The 15,393-nt window shown below is 51.1% G+C and overlaps 8 protein-coding genes across 8 annotated transcripts; 2 read left to right on the top strand and 6 right to left on the bottom strand.

Annotated features, from left to right (window-relative positions):
• Window positions 1–87: 87 nt before the first annotated feature.
• BDV59DRAFT_205564 (uncharacterized protein) lies at window positions 88–732 on the bottom strand (the record flags this gene model as incomplete). Its single annotated transcript, XM_073694669.1, has 2 exons — window positions 88–557; window positions 627–732. 2 exons carry the CDS (start codon window positions 730–732, stop codon window positions 88–90), a joined length of 576 nt encoding a protein of 191 aa, XP_073543906.1.
• A 454-nt stretch (window positions 733–1,186) lies between these two features.
• On the top strand, window positions 1,187–4,302 carry BDV59DRAFT_122359 (alanine--tRNA ligase). Its single transcript, XM_073686832.1, has 4 exons — window positions 1,187–1,338; window positions 1,409–1,435; window positions 1,495–3,939; window positions 4,006–4,302. Exons 1-4 carry the CDS (start codon window positions 1,252–1,254, stop codon window positions 4,177–4,179), a joined length of 2,733 nt encoding a protein of 910 aa, XP_073543905.1. The 5' UTR covers window positions 1,187–1,251; the 3' UTR covers window positions 4,180–4,302.
• Window positions 4,107–5,203, bottom strand: cyp3 (putative peptidyl-prolyl cis-trans isomerase). The gene is made up of 4 exons (XM_073686833.1): window positions 5,072–5,203; window positions 4,773–4,918; window positions 4,579–4,716; window positions 4,107–4,523 (listed from the first exon to the last, which is right to left on the bottom strand). The coding sequence occupies exons 1-4, from the start codon at window positions 5,139–5,141 to the stop codon at window positions 4,332–4,334; spliced, it is 546 nt and encodes a 181-aa protein (XP_073543904.1). The 5' UTR covers window positions 5,142–5,203; the 3' UTR covers window positions 4,107–4,331.
• Window positions 5,204–5,423: 220 nt separating this feature from the next.
• Window positions 5,424–7,403, bottom strand: BDV59DRAFT_187274 (U2 snRNP complex subunit CUS1). Its single transcript, XM_073691181.1, has 2 exons — window positions 7,241–7,403; window positions 5,424–7,188 (listed from the first exon to the last, which is right to left on the bottom strand). The coding sequence occupies exons 1-2, from the start codon at window positions 7,295–7,297 to the stop codon at window positions 5,590–5,592; spliced, it is 1,656 nt and encodes a 551-aa protein (XP_073543903.1). The 5' UTR covers window positions 7,298–7,403; the 3' UTR covers window positions 5,424–5,589.
• Window positions 7,404–7,624: 221 nt separating this feature from the next.
• Window positions 7,625–8,282, bottom strand: BDV59DRAFT_187272 (mitochondrial 37S ribosomal protein mS33). The gene is made up of 4 exons (XM_073691180.1): window positions 8,234–8,282; window positions 7,953–8,161; window positions 7,850–7,899; window positions 7,625–7,799 (listed from the first exon to the last, which is right to left on the bottom strand). Exons 1-4 carry the CDS (start codon window positions 8,270–8,272, stop codon window positions 7,771–7,773), a joined length of 327 nt encoding a protein of 108 aa, XP_073543902.1. The 5' UTR covers window positions 8,273–8,282; the 3' UTR covers window positions 7,625–7,770.
• BDV59DRAFT_187271 (ribonuclease III) lies at window positions 8,283–9,461 on the top strand. The gene has a single exon (XM_073691179.1). It carries the CDS (start codon window positions 8,448–8,450, stop codon window positions 9,405–9,407), a length of 960 nt encoding a protein of 319 aa, XP_073543901.1. The 5' UTR covers window positions 8,283–8,447; the 3' UTR covers window positions 9,408–9,461.
• A 48-nt stretch (window positions 9,462–9,509) lies between these two features.
• On the bottom strand, window positions 9,510–11,786 carry BDV59DRAFT_187270 (S-adenosyl-L-methionine-dependent methyltransferase). Its single transcript, XM_073691178.1, has 4 exons — window positions 11,611–11,786; window positions 10,423–11,546; window positions 10,261–10,369; window positions 9,510–10,198 (listed from the first exon to the last, which is right to left on the bottom strand). Exons 1-4 carry the CDS (start codon window positions 11,728–11,730, stop codon window positions 10,016–10,018), a joined length of 1,536 nt encoding a protein of 511 aa, XP_073543900.1. The 5' UTR covers window positions 11,731–11,786; the 3' UTR covers window positions 9,510–10,015.
• A 375-nt stretch (window positions 11,787–12,161) lies between these two features.
• Window positions 12,162–13,956, bottom strand: BDV59DRAFT_210536 (DUF3176 domain-containing protein; the record flags this gene model as incomplete). Its single annotated transcript, XM_073695617.1, has 2 exons — window positions 12,162–13,455; window positions 13,505–13,956. 2 exons carry the CDS (start codon window positions 13,954–13,956, stop codon window positions 12,162–12,164), a joined length of 1,746 nt encoding a protein of 581 aa, XP_073543899.1.
• Between the last annotated feature and the right edge of the window lie 1,437 nt (window positions 13,957–15,393).

Below are 15,393 nucleotides of genomic sequence, written 5' to 3'. Positions count from 1 at the left end.
GTATCTGGACCGTCTATGATTACATCAATACGCGTCTGTCGACGGCTCCAGATGTCTGTCGTATGGAGGAGAGGTACGAAGTGATGGTCAAACGGTATCGAGGTCCATTCGATCTTCTTCCTGTCCGCTATGGTTCAAGTCAACGGCATCTCCCGATGACGTCCAACTGGTGTCTACGACAGCACCAGGTTTATCCCTCTTCGTCCCCTGACGAGCTCGTTCTCTCGTCTCGATCAACGCCCGTCGGACACTATCCTCCTCCTCTGGTACGGTCAAGGACGCCGGCTCCCGGTACAAGACCAGTTCGTTGCCCTTGGGTCCGGTCTCCGGTACGAGCAATCGCGGGATTGTCGATAGGTTCTCGCCCAGACCAGGTATAATTGTGAAAGCGCTATCTGCTTTATCTATCTCCTCTATTTCGCGGTCCAGATCATGGATGTAGATCGTATGCTTTGTATCATCCAGCATCATAGCGCCATTCGGGGCGGTGTTTCCCCGGTCGACGGGTTCCAGCGAACCCGTTTCGCCGGGGCAGTGGTCAATTGCGACGACCGGATCTGAAGAGTGTCCCAGATGAGATGGCTGAATAAGAAAGAAAGAAGACGGCGGGTTGGGCACGCACATACCTATCTGTAAGCGGCCGAACTTCTTTGCCAGGGGCTGGTCGTCGGGATCGCCCTCGGCGGGACGTTTTTTTCCGTGAGGGAGTCCCGTATCAGGATGATGAGCCATCCACCACTGCAACCACAAACCAGTCCCGGTAGGAAATTTTCGTTTCAGTGGGTCTTGGGGGAACAGCGACTCGACTATTATTGCAATCCGTGAGCAACAGGAGGTGGATGCATCGCTGAGTGGGCTACTTGATGCGAGTCCATAGGCTTTTGAAGAAGGGAGGGGAACAACTGGGCTTGACTCATCTCTGGTCGTCGTCGCCTTTTAGGTCAAACCCCAGAACATTCTACTGCCATCTTCACACTCCCCCACCTCCGATCTTTTCGCCCGCTACCCCTCCTCTCCCACCAACCACCAGGATGAGCTCGGCTTCTCTGGGTGGTCCTGAATGGACTGCGAAGCGTGTGCGGGATACCTTTCTTGATTTCTTCAAGAAAAATGGCCATTCTTTCGGTATTGCCACTGTCGCGCGTCGCATCACCACCACCCCCTCATGGCTAACGCTATTCTCTCCATCCAGTTGCCTCCTCCCCCGTGGTTCCTCTCGCGGACCCGACGCTTCTCTTCACCAATGCGGGCATGAACCAGTTCAAGTCCATCTTCCTGGGAACCGTCGATCCAAACTCGGACTTCGCAACTCTGAAGAGTGCTGTCAATTCGCAAAAGGTGTGACCGTCCCACCCCAATTTTATTGTTCGATTCCCTCTTTCGAGAGAGTGCTAACTCCAAGGAATAGTGTATTCGCGCCGGTGGAAAGCATAATGTGAGCAGGAATGGTCCGATTCCCTTCGGTGGCGTCCGAACTGACGGTTATCTTTCTAGGACCTCGACGACGTCGGAAAAGATGGATACCATCATACCTTTTTCGAAATGCTGGGTAACTGGAGTTTTGGCGACTACTTCAAGAAGGAGGCGATTCGGTACTCCTGGGAGCTTCTGACTACCGTTTACGGGTTGGACCCCCAGCGTCTCTACGTGACATACTTTGAGGGTCATAAAGAAGGCGGGCTGGAGCCGGACTTGGAAGCCAAAGAGCTCTGGAAGTCCGTGGGCGTCCCCGAGGACCATATCCTGCCCGGTAATATGAAGGACAACTTCTGGGAAATGGGTGACCAGGGCCCCTGTGGTCCCTGCAGTGAGATCCATTACGATAGAATCGGAGGGCGCAACGCGGCGCACCTGGTCAACATGGATGACCCGGATGTTCTCGAGATTTGGAACAACGTGTTCATCCAGTACAACCGTGAAGCCGATCGATCTCTCCGACCCCTACCTAACAAGCACATCGACACTGGAATGGGCTTCGAGAGACTGGTTTCCATCCTTCAGGATAAGTCTTCCAACTACGACACTGACGTCTTCACCCCGCTCTTCGAAGCTATCCGCAACATCACCGGCGCTCGGGAATACCAAGGACGCTTCGGTGCCGATGACTCGGATGGTATCGACACTGCCTACCGCGTTGTTGCTGATCACATTCGGACACTGATGTTTGCTATCTCTGACGGTGTGCTGCCTAACAATGATGGTCGTGGCTATGTTATTCGCCGAGTTCTGCGCAGAGGTGCCCGCTTCGCCCGCAAGTACTTCCAGGTTGATATTGGCAACTTCTTCTCCAAGCTTGTCCCCACTGTCGTGGATCAGCTCGGCGACATGTTCCCGGAGCTGAAGAGAAAGCAGCATGATGTCATGGAGATCCTTGACGAGGAAGAAATCTCCTTCTCTAAAACCCTTGATCGCGGCGAACGCCAGTTTGAGCAATATGCCCAGCAGGCCAAGTCAAAGGGAGACGACAAGCTCCATGGCGCTGACGTTTGGAGACTCTACGACACCTTCGGCTTCCCGGTGGACCTCACTCAGATTATGGCCGAAGAGCGCGGTCTTCGGATTGATAACCTTGAGTTTGAGGAGGCCCGCTTGAGAGCGAAGGAGGCCAGTAAAGGACAGAAAAAGGCGGCAGCTGAAGCTGTGAAGCTGGATGTCCATGACCTCGGAAAACTGGAGAAGATGGACGATGTCCATAAGACCGACGACTCCGCCAAGTTCGGCAGGGGAAACATCAACGCTCAGGTCAAGGCGATCTACCATGGCAAATCTTTCTGCACGTCGACGAATGAGATTGCTTCCGGAGAGCAGCTCGGCATTATCCTTGATCGAACCAATTTCTACGCTGAGCAGGGTGGCCAGGAAAATGACACCGGTCGAATCGTCATTGATGGCCAAGCTGAGCTTGAAGTAGGAGATGTACAGCTCTACGGTGGGTACGTCCTCCACACGGGTTTCATGAAGTATGGTTCCTTCTCCGTTGGGGACAATGTTATCTGCGAGTACGATGAACTTCGTCGCTGGCCTATTAGGAACAACCACACAGGAACGCACATTCTTAACTTTGCTCTGAGAGAAGTCCTTGGTGAAGGTATTGAACAGAAAGGTTCTCTTGTTGCTGCAGAGAAGCTGCGGTTTGATTTCTCGCACAAGGCACCAATGACAGATGCGGAGTTGCAGAAGGTTGAGGATATCTCGACAGAATATATCCGACAAAACTGCGCTGTCTACTCGCAAGAGCTGCCTCTTACGACTGCCAAGCAGATCTCTGGTGTCCGGGCTGTCTTTGGCGAGACCTACCCTGACCCTGTCCGTGTTGTTTCAGTCGGCGTCGAGCTTGAAGAAATCCTGAAGAACGTTGGCGATCCTCGCTGGGAGAAGGTTAGTATCGAGTTCTGCGGTGGAACCCACGTGCAGAAGACTGGCGACATTAAAGATCTGGTTGTCCTCGAAGAAAGCGGCATCGCTAAAGGCATTCGCCGGATCATCGCTGTGACTGGCGAAGACGCTCATGAGGTTCAGCGACTTGCGGCGGACTTTGAAAAGCGTCTGGCCCGTCTAGAGACGATGGCCCTGGGCTCCGAGAAGGAACAAGAAGCTAAGCAAATACAAGTCGAGCTTAACCAGCTCATAATATCTGCGGTTCAAAAATCGAAGTTCCGGGAACGATTCGCACGGATCAACAAGCAGATTCTCGACGCCCAAAAAGCACAGCAAAAGCTCGAGTCGAAGAAGGCCCTCGAAGCGATCACTTCTTACTTCGCGGACCCCACTAATGAAGGGAAAGCTTGGCTTGTTGCCAAGTTGCCGATATCTGCCAACTCGAAGGCTGTTAGTGAGGCAATCAACCACGTCAAGTCGAAGATGCAGGATAAGTCGGTATATGTCTTGGCTGCCGATTCTGGTGCCGGTCGCGTTGCTCATGGCTGTCATGTTTCAAAGGTATGAAAAGTCATCTTTATCATTCTGGTAGCAGAGAAGCAGCTAACTAATTCTTCCCGTCAATAGGCCGCTAGCGAGCAAGGAGCTTCTGCCAGCGAATGGGCGGCGGCTGTTTCCGGAGCGATTGGGGGAAAGGCTGGAGGCAAAGGGCCTACTTCCATTGGCAATGGTGTCAATCCTGACAAGGTTGACGAAGCCGTTGATCTGGCGACGGACTACCTCAGCAAGTTCAAACTATAGAGTCATATGGGACTAAGGCCCATGTCCCAACCGTCCTTCTGGCCATGGAAAGGAAGATTAGAAAATATTTATACCAGGCGGAGGATTAGATGTTTATTGATCCATCTATTACGTCTTTTATTTGTAACGATCTTCCATATACGAAAAGCATATCACATTTCTCCACACTGCGCAATAGTCACATCCTGATTAGGCTTGTCCCGGGTGGTGCGAGTATTTTCGATCATGCGCACGATGTCCATCCCATCAATTACCTGACCAAAGACAACATGCTTGTTGTTCAAAAAGGGGGTCGGAGTTGTTGTGATAAAGAATTGGCAACCATTCGTGTTGGGCCCAGAGTTCTTGATAGAAGTTATTAATTGGCGGAGGTGTTTTTGGATACAGTTCTTGACTTACTGCCATACTGAGGAGACCTGCCCGGTCGTGCGTCAGGGCAAAATTCTCGTCTGGGAACTTGGGCGTGCCGTAGATGGTGCAGGATCCAGTGCCGTCACCCTTTACAAAGTCGCCACCTTGGATCATGAAGTCTTTGATCTTGGAGATTCAATCAGCTTAGGAAGTCATATTTGAGCGGGTTCTTCTGCACGTACTACTCGATGAAATTTGCTGCCCTTGTAGCCCTGTGGCTTGCCTTGGGAGTTTTTGCTCTCCCCCGTGCAGAATTGGCGGAAATTCTCAGCTGTACGCGGAGTGATATTGGCGAAGAGTTCCATTTTGATCCGGCCCAGAGGCTCCCCTGTTAGAATGGAATCCTTAGCCTGTCTTCCACTATGCGGCTCTACGTCCTTCTCGGGCGATCTGACAGAGCAGAAGCATTCTCTTTTTCATCGGCTCACTCGTCGAGCAATGCGAGATGTTTCCACAAGGTCAGTGCGGGTTGAGAACCTACCGGCGAGAGAGATGTCAAAAAAGACAACCGGATTGGAATTTGTGGCTGGGTTCCCTCCTGTAGTGTCCATGGTCTCTAGATCGTGATACGCTGTAGAAGTACGGGCATGAAGGCGCCGGATCGGCTTGGAAAAGTGGTGAGGGACAGAAGTTCCTGCGGGGCCGGTTTGGGTGCGGGGAGATGCCTATCTAGGCAGTAGAGGCAGCACACCAACCCAAAATCAGGCATGTGTTTCAATCGCCCGAGCATCCCTATGTGTTCAATAACGGACGAAGCTACCATCGTCTCTATTAATGTATTTTTGGAGGGGCGGAAATTATCGCACTTCGCGCTGGACAGAAGTTCTCTTGCTTTTCATTTAGACCGGCCTACGAGATGATCTGGAGAGGGAAGAACGGGATCAATCAGACAAACACCGTGTTAAACCACCTGAAGTGTATCGATACAAATTTGTGGACGAAGAATTCAACCCTTGCCGCCGTGCAACCAACGATCACGCCATAAACTATAAACAAGATTCAGTGCCTGGCTCGCCGTTCTTCGTTCTTGAGCCGCTTTCGACTCTCCTGGGCGATCATGTCACTCAAGTCCTCCTGGAAGCCCCAGTTCGGGTTCGTTTCCCGCTGTCGGTTAGACTCGTAAAGGTTGCGTATGTTCTCCCTACTGATGCCTTCGTTGGCCTGCAAAGCATCCGGATCCATAGATACGTCAACGTCACCGGGTTTCTTGCGCTTCTTGGTTTCATCCTCAGCACCAAGGACAGGCAGGTTCCCGGATGGCGCGTTCAAGTCGTAAACCCTATCGCCTCCAAAGAAACCTTGAACATTTGCTTGTCGTTCAGGGATAACCTGGAAAGCACTCCTTGGCATCGCTGATTCTTCGGTCTCGGTTCCTGCGTAGTGTTTACGCACATCAAACTCGCCCGCATTGTCGGTTTCCACGTATTCCGAGGGGACAGCCGAGGCTAGTCCGCTTGGGGTCTCGAGTCCGCTGGGCGTCTGCACTCCGTCCATATCTTCCTCGTCGACTTCTTCTTCCTCTTCCTCCTCTTCCTCGCTTTCTTCGGATAGCTCTGGCGCTTGCAGTTCTCCCCAGAGATCCTTCTCCACCGGTTCACCTTGTTGGACACTTTGCTGGGGCTGCAACACTCCGAAGATGTCACCACCGTAAAGAGGCCGGTTGTGTTCATCGACTGGGGGCTTGCCGTAGCCACCGGGGTGATATCCCCACATGGCACCAGGAGGCGGCGGGGCGTTCAGACCGGGGATTTTCAAAGCTGGGTAGGACGGAGGAGGACCATACCGTTGTTGGTTGATTAGCCAAGGAGGAGGGGCGCCAGGCGGCATACTAAGTGCCTCCTTCAGCTCTGGACTCAGCTCTCCTGGCCGCAAGTGTTTGAGATTAGTCTCGTACTCCTTGCCCTCGTAGTATACCTCACCATAACGAGTCAGCTCTGGCTTCGTTTGAAACCGGAAAAAGGCCTCGTATAGCTTTTGGTAATCAATGTCCAGCCTGCCCATTTTAGGCTGAACCCGTTCTCTTTGTTTCTGCTTCAAGCTTGCTTGCTCTTGCTTTTCCAACGCAGCGTCGCGCATCTCCGAGATACCCGTTTCTTGGATGAACTTGGGTAAGGCAAACGGGGCCTTCTCAATGCCTCTTTTGGAAGACAGATATTCTCGCTTGAGCGACCAGTGAGATGGGACTGGGACAACGTTGCGTTGCGACTTTATGTGGACGAGTAGCCGAGGATCAGGAGCAGATGTGTCGGTCCATTCAACGATTTCGGGCTTCCGAACCATTGCCTTGAGCTCGGCAACAGAAAGCTTGCTCAATTCCTTCCGTTTCTTTTTTGACAATTTTGGCTCGCCTTCCTCCTCGTCCGGTATTTCATCGTCGTCATCATAGTAGATCTCAGGTTTTTCGGCATCTTTCGACTGTGCTGTGCTGTCTTCAGTCTCATCGAACTTGTCGAGGACACCCTTGTACATCTGCCATAGCGGGTCTTCTGGGTCGGGGGACGAAACTCGGATGTCGGGGTCATTATGTTGAGAGGTAGGTGGCTGCGGAGTGTTTTCCACGGGCTGGTCCGGCGTTGTAGTGCTTGGAGTGTCGTTGGCCTTCACGGAATCCATCAGTCTTCGTTGCACATTGCGTCCATAAGGGCCATACCTGAGCTTTTAGAGCCTTTTTCCTTGCTCTCCGCAACTGATTCTTGCTTGGTTTCATGCTGAATCCTTTCGAGGCAGAAAATAAATTCCAGATGAAATTTTCGATGCACCAGTTTTATAAAACAGCTTTTAGAGTGATTTGTTGGGTTCGTAATCTGAAGTTGTTAGATACTACTTCCTGCTAAAAGTTCCACAGTTTGAGGTCGCGCTCCTTGCCGCACTGCGGTCATGTGACCACTATCAGCATACAGCCGGCCATCTGGAACATATGACTAGAGGACGCCCGCATAACAAAACATGAAATGATACTGAGAGTTTGGTTACAGCGGTTGCTACTTTCTACGAATGTGAGGTCTACTCAGAATAAATTCTCCATGACGTCGCGCCTCTGGATCGACAACACTCAAGTCAATCTTGCAATGTCGACAAGGGGTGTTGCAAAGCTTGGATTTTGATGGGTATTGCGCATGATACATTGTGAATAGTCGCAAGTTATAAATACATTCAATGGTACAGAAATGGTGCGTTCCTTTATTTCTTCTTCTTGGCCGTTCTCGACTCTGTGCCAATGGTTAGCAAGGCCTGAGCCTATTCGGGAGATTCCACTTACCCGCAGCCGTCCTCTTTTTCTTGGGTCTGCCCTTTCCTCGTAGCTTTGCACTGTGTACACGATCAGTAACAGCCCGAACTGCAAGGCCAGATGCGCATCGTACATTTGAATTGCCTCTTCCCTGTCATCCTCGACCTCATCGAACATCGTCAAACCAAGGGGGCGATAGGCATCTTGTAAATCGCGGAACGCAACGGTCTTTCTGGGATACCATGCAGCAATGGCAGGGCCACGCAGGCGTTGGCGGAGGATTTTATTTCCCAAACGTAGCCGATCCGGGTTGAAAGTAAGTGAGAAGATACGACATTGTGCCTGTTGGAGAATGCAGTTAGAGATCGATTTTTCTGCTAAATATCGAAGAATTGATCATATTCGGACACTTACCTTCGCTAGGCTGAGTATTCGGTTGTATGGCACCGCCATGGTTTGTGCATTGGAGTGTGTAAGTATCTGAACGGGCACTTCTGGGCTTCCGTCGGTATTCCTTAATCTCCACGTGACTTCGCGACAGCGGTTATCACATGACGCCGCAGCCTTCAGCGTCAAGAAATGTTCGGGTTCAGATCTAACTGCGCTTCTCTAAAATCACCTGGGCCTGATGAATAAGAAGAGGAAGTCTGTGTTTTCGACCCCATCGGAGGGAGCCCCTCTCAGACCAGATCCGAAGGTGTGCAGATTGCAGGACACAGCTCCCACCAAAAAAGCGAGAAACAGACATGGATACGTCCCACACGTCGATGATATCCCTGCCCCCTCTGGTCCTATTCGAACAGAAGAGGTTGACAAAAGCCCCTGTTCGGATCTAGTGGGAAACAGCGTTTATCCGCCCGCGTTGCCCCCAGTACTTGACACCACGCTAGAGAGAGCGGTTTTTACTCATCCTGCTATGACGAACGATGTTTGCGCAACCTACGACCGGCTTGAAATTCTCGGAGATGCGTACATAGAGCTTATCGCCACGAAATTCATTTGGAATACATATCAGGGCATATCTTCCGGTCAAATCTCGCAGATCAGAGAACTCCTGGTAAAGAATGAAACCCTCGCTGAGTATGCGACAATTTATTCGCTTGATCGCAAAGCGTCGGTGCCGCAGGAATACCTGACCCAACCCAAGCGGTGGACAAAAACTAAAGGCGATATATTTGAAGCTTATGCGGCAGCAGCTATATTGTCTGACCCCGAAAATGGCTACCAGAACGTTGAGAAATGGTTGATTCAACTGTGGGCGCCTAAACTTTCAGGCCGTGTTGTTCAACCGCAGGTGTTGAATGCAAAGGAGAGCCTCGCCAAGAAGATAATGGGCAAACATGTCAAGTTGAAATACGTCGATGAGCGCGAGCCCATTCAACCGGAGAAGGGGAGACAAACCTTTTTCATCGGAGTGTATCTCACAGGCTGGGGATGGGATAACAAACATCTTGGTTCCGGTCAAGGACCCAGCAAGGCTGTTGCTGGAAACGAAGCTGCACAAAGGGCACTTCAAAATGACTCACTGATTAATGACATTGTTAGCGTGAAGAAGGCCAATGAATCTAACAAAAAAGATCTGCAATAGGCTGGACTGTTTGCATACTCATGCATATTTCTTCTACCTACTGATGTATAGGCTTTAATGAAATAATTTTTTGTTTTGTAAACTATCTTTCTTCGCAGTAAGGGCCCCTGCTCCCGGACAGGAATTCCAGTGCCTATACCGACCGCTCCTGTATACTCGTAGGTGAGGACCTACGTGTTAAATATTCAGTAACTACGATGTCAGCCAGAAAGCTTCAAACATGGATGCTACTCTTTATTGAGCTTCAGGCCGAATATCGCTTTCTCCGACCCATTTCCCATCTACAACCTCACTGAGCCTCGTATAGTTGGAATTGAGTACTGCGTTCGTTAGATCCTTCTACAAGTGTCCGGATTTTAAGACTCTATCTCTTCCCACCCATGTAACACCGTTGAATCATCTCCCTAGTACGTGGCCAGCCTTCAGTGCAATAAATCCTCCGCCGTCGACTCTCGGGGCAACTGGAGTTACCCTCTAAAACCTATCCCATCGCAACGACACTTGCCCAGCGTAAGATAGTCCATATGAGGAATATCGAAATCTAAAACACCATGAGTGCGTTCCCACGGTGGTGCGTTCGTTGAACATTTCATAACAACATCGACCGTCTAAGGCAGACGAGATTTGCCCGCTTTCCTACTCGCGGCGAGAGCACCGGCAAGGCCATACTGGCTGGGAACACCATTAATACGGTGAGTCGAATTCAGGTTCTTGACGACGACCATCTGGTAGCAGGTAGCAGAGCCTTGGCGAGAGGCGATGACCGACCAGGCGAGGAAGAGTTCCCAGATCTATCGAGCATTAGTGGCTATTGTACCAGAAAAAAAAAAAAAAGGGACTTCCAAATACGCACCCTGTACCATCTAAGACCATACTTGGCCTTGATTGTCTCGAGATTTCCAACCCAGTTACGGTACCACCTCCAGAGCGTGCCCGAGTAGTGGACACCAACTGTATCAATACTGTTTGCCGTCAGACTTTGTCAAAACGAGAAGAGGACCCAGCCGCGTCTCACCCTTTGATTTCGAATCCAGCTTGTTCGAGGCATTTCACATAGTACCACAAGGGGGTCGAAGCGTCCGCGCCCCGGAAAATGTATTTGTTCAAATACAGACCCCAGACGAAATCCTCGTACTGCCAAGCCTGTCTCAGACCAGAAAGCTGCACATACATGCATCCGTCGTCATTAAGCATGTCATAGCATTGGCGGAAGAACCCGGTAAGCTTCCGGATACCGACGTGCTCGCCCATTTCCAGCTGTGTGATCTTGTCGTATTTCGTTCGGGGAATATCGCGGTAGTCCATGCAGAGGATGCGGCTCTGTTGGTCGGAGATGCCAGCCTTCCGAAGGGCATCATTGCCCCAAGCGGTCTGATTCTCAGCAATTGTAAGTCCGGTCACCTTGGCGCCGTAGTTAAGACTGGCGAATTTGGCCAGGGTTCCCCAGCCACAGCCAATGTCCAGCATGGTCTCACCATCCTTCAAGCCAATCTTCTCGCAAACAATGGCCATCTTGTTGTCCTGCATCTCCTCCAGGGTTTCCTCCCTTTCGGGGTCTGAGATTATTCCGGACGTGTAGATCATGCGCGGGCCGAGGAACCAGGCGTAATGGTCGTTGCCACAGTCATAGTTGGGGCGGATCTGCTCCTCATCCTGGGCTTTTGTGTGGAAGATGACGTCGACAAAGAAGGTGAAGACGATGAACTTGAACAGATCCCAGGTAAAGGCAAAGCTGGCCCAATCATGCCGGTATTCCATGACGTCGAGCACGTCGCCGTTGAAATCTACCAAGCCATCCAAGTACATCTCCGCAAATGTCTGCATGGGGATTTTGTTTCTCCCGCTCCATTTTAACCGGTCCTGATCGCGCTTGAAGGTCACATAGTGCTCAATGGGGCGGCCGGGCAACTTGACTTTGTCGTTGGTTCGTGGGCTGCAGGTAGAGGTCCAGGTCCAAAAGGCCACCAGGACAGGAAGTACAGAAAGAAGAGCGACGACGATGAAAGTTTTTACTCCACCGCCGAGCAGGTATGTTAGGAGGGCGGGGACTCCGGTGACGGCGCCGGCCAGGAGGACGTTGGAGAAGCTTTCGTTTCCTGCACCGTCTGCGGGCAATGGGGCATTGTGAATAGCTTTGGCCTTTGGAGAAGTCAGCAAGCGCGGGGTTAGGTAGGTAGCAAGCTAGCGATAGGGGTGAGCTGACGTTGGTCAGGGAGATCCCACAGCTCTCGCCGGTTTCAAACTTGGAGGGCGTCGCTGCGGGGGTCTCGATGAATTGGATATCGCCGGACAGCTCGACATGCTTAGACCCGGTCGTATCCATGGTCAATTGAAGCGCTCGTCACGAATTCTCTTTGTTGCTGGAGCGGAGACGAGGGGGAGAAAGACGTCTAAGGGGGGGGGGGGGGGTTGGTCTTGTTAATACGTAAGCCGCCGCGTTGATCGTCCCGCATCCTCGTGGTCCGCGGACTCCGAGAAAATGGCAAAAGGCCAGTAGATAAAGATTGGTTTCCAGCCTCACTACAAAAGCCAATCCTTGAAATTATGTGGGCTCTATGGCAGGTACTCTAGACAACTCGGTTTCGGAGATTAAATTAGTCAACGATGGTCGAGCGGTGGCACTTCCTGCAGACAGTCTACCGGCGGAATGTCTTGTATACCTCTACGTTGTAAATCTCTCTATGTCGAGATACGGCCACACCGAAATAATGCAATGCAAGTGATAAGTAATATACAGTGAAATATTTCAACAGTCTACCTGGGTACAGCCTTCAACCTCACTCCTTCAGCTGATGTCTCCAACCAGACCTCCATCCTCCTCGACGTATCCTCCATCCCCTTTAACGTCGGATCCGCCTTTAACGGTGCAGCCGCATCGACAGTTAAATCCGAAAACAACAACGCCAAAGGAGACGATTTCCAAATATACTGATGGCGCGTGTGCAGGATCGTGATAACCAGGAAGGAACTGCTAAGCAGAACCAACGCGCCTGGCAGAATCATCCATGGCCAGCGCACATGCACGAATGACTGCACTGTCCATGTAGTCCCCGTAACCGTCGCGTCACAGGCTTTTGATCGTGCATGCAATGTTAATGAGGATGCAAGCGACTCGAACATTGAGGCGATGTCGGTGTAGTTTCCTTGCGTGCCGTAGACGGCTTCGAGGGTTTCGGGTTTCCAGCTTGGTCGGTTGCTTATGAAGAGGGAGCCTTTGCCTTGAAGTAATGGTGAGAGGGAATTTGACATAGCCAGACCGCTTAGCCAGTTGATGTAGTAGACGCAATATTCTCTAACGTTCGTGTATGGTTTTTCGCGGCGTGTCCCATTGACGTAGCAGACGTCTGGTGTAAGGGCAAGATTCTCCGTGGCGGCCATCGCGGATAATGAGGAATTAGACGCAACAGGGATTGGCGTACGCTTTTCTGAGAATTCGCCTTCTCGCACAATAGCCTCGTACCTTTCAATGCAAAAGTAGAGCGCGCATTCTGTTGCGCTGATCGCAGTTGTCCCGTAGCCTGCTGAGCTGATGGCGGTGAAGTTGAGGATGAGAGGTAGGTCTGCTACATCCAACTCAACGAAGTCCAGTCCCGTTGTAGCGTTCATCAAATATACCATGTTTGCGGCGGTTGTGAAAGAGAATCCGTTCGGCAGCGTGTAGTTGTATGTGCTGAGCGTTGTTCCAAGCGGTGACTTGGATAGCTGAAGGGAGTCAGTGATGTTGGCACAGCGACTGCAGAACCCTAGAGACTGGTACGGTGCAAACGTGCAGTTCCCCGTTGGGCAGTCTGCTAGGATAGTGTTGCTGTTAGGACTTTGGTTCTGGTAAAGCCCCGAATAGATTGCGCCCGTAGTTCCAAGCGGCACCTTGTTTAGTCCCGGGCCCGCGCCCTCGCCATAATCTGTGTACATGCTGGCGTTGCAAACCTGAATAGATGAGTGGCCTGGGGCGTGCACCGAGCGCATGCTGATTCCGATAACTTGCTGGATGAACGGGTCTGTGGCGGCTGCAATGACGAGGACGAGACACCCGAATGTGACGAGATGGCTAGGCTAGACTCAGTATCAGGTCAAAGAAGGATCAGAGGAGCACGCACCGAGGCAGAAATCGGAATAGAACGATAAAGGCACCCATGACCCCGCGACTGGCAGCATCGAGGAGCGCAAGATCACTCAGCTTGTTTCCGTCACCAAACCAGGACCACTTCAGCTGAGAGAGAGACTCGGTTAGGATGAATGCCATGGTAGCTTTCATGATCGTGCTGAGAATGGAAACAAGCGCGTTGAGAGTAATGCCGTAGGGCCATTGGGGCATTGGTCTGCCATCATAATAGAACAGGACCGCGATGATAGCAATAAGAAATGCAATCGAGGTGAGAGCACCCAGGATTTCCAGGGTCCAGTTTGCTCCCCAGAACCCCCGTGTCTGGGACTGCAGGAAGGCTCGTCCGGCCGGTGATAGAGGTCGTTGCCGCGCTTCTCCTGAGGCCTCTGGTATGTCGCCCAGTGGAACATAGGAGAGTCGATGTCCATCTTTTGTTTGTTCCATCCTCACAACTATCCTCGGACCTCAAGAGAGGTGAAAGATAGTTCGACATCGGGTTGAAAACCCTCACCGGAGTTGAGTGCCGTTGATTTTATCGGCTTCTCAACTGAAACTAGGGCCGTGAAGTGCAGAGAAACATAGCAACGATAGTTAAAATCCAAGCAAATCCATTCCTGGTGCAGTTTAGTGTCGGAGGCGTTACCGAGCATGACCCACGCGATCGTCGTACAGAACTCCAGTTATGTATAAGGGTCTCCTTCAGCTAACGGGTCTTTCGCAGATCCTAGCCACAATCCCTGGCTAAAAGCATGAAAACTGGGCTAGTGGAAGGCTCTTAACCATGTCATGAGGCTGGACAAACTTGGTGCGGCGTAAGTCATCCTGACTCGTTCAGCTTCATCGGCCCGGAGGTGACAATAGGTGTAGGACAACATTATAGTTATTATGATACTGTACATTGATTTAAAGAAATAGAACCAGAATCATTAGGATAAACTAATTTGTTTCCGTGAAAATAACTAGAGATAATTTTATCAGTATATATTTCCGCGAGATGTTAACCGTTTAACACTACCTATGGCAGCAACGCCGATGCCCTTCGAAGACGGCTCCAAGGTTGACGGAGACACCAGGCTGACCTTGCGACACGCATAGTTGGCCTGGTAGGCATTACAGGCGACAGCAACAGCTGAAGAGAGAATAACGAAGAAGTCCGGAGCGCCAACTCGCGAGGATTCATGTGCCATGGGCTTGAGGGTAGATAGCGGTTTGGTAGTCGGCAAGCGTCATTCGCTCCAGGAGTGTATCCTAGACAGTAGCTATCAGTAATGACAGACGTAATATACCTTCAACAATTGCGCAGCCTACCTTCAGAGTCATTGTTTCTTGCATGGCACCGCAAATAGGTGGCAGACCGCCTGCTTTACATTGGTGAAGAGAATCTGCGAGACCACTTCCGCTTGAGACGTCACAGCTCACGGCCCTGACTCGAGAGCCCACCCAGCTGAGTTAGTCGATACACGCAGCAGCTTGCTTACTTCGGCCCGCACTTCGTGATACGATGATGATATTCACTGGTCAGCCATCCAACGCACAATAGAAGGATCAGTGCTGCCCACACCGCCAACCACGAGGTAGGACACATCCGGTGAGAACTTCGGAGTCAGCGGTCACTGCAGCATGGAAATTGTCTCGTCTGATCCGATAGACAGCACGAGTTTTCCTATATGGCTCAAAAACAACTCCCCAAGCGCGGATCGAATCTTTTGAAATCCCATCGCGAAATCTAGCTCGATTAAGCCTAGATTCTCTTAACTACATTTAACCAAATATAAAGGAGATAGCGACTAGTTTAAGGTTTAATATCTTGTTATATTATATAGCGATGCTGAAATCGGTTTATATTAGACTAATACTAGTTCAGGAAGAGTCAGTAATTTC

The sequence above is a fragment of the Aspergillus ambiguus genome, assembly GCF_047715705.1.
Source record: "Aspergillus ambiguus strain CBS 117.58 unplaced genomic scaffold BDV59scaffold_46, whole genome shotgun sequence".
Classification (NCBI taxonomy): Eukaryota; Fungi; Ascomycota; class Eurotiomycetes; order Eurotiales; family Aspergillaceae; genus Aspergillus; species Aspergillus ambiguus.
Note: the sequence above shows the minus strand (reverse complement) of the source record. Positions and strands in the feature narration are given on the sequence as shown.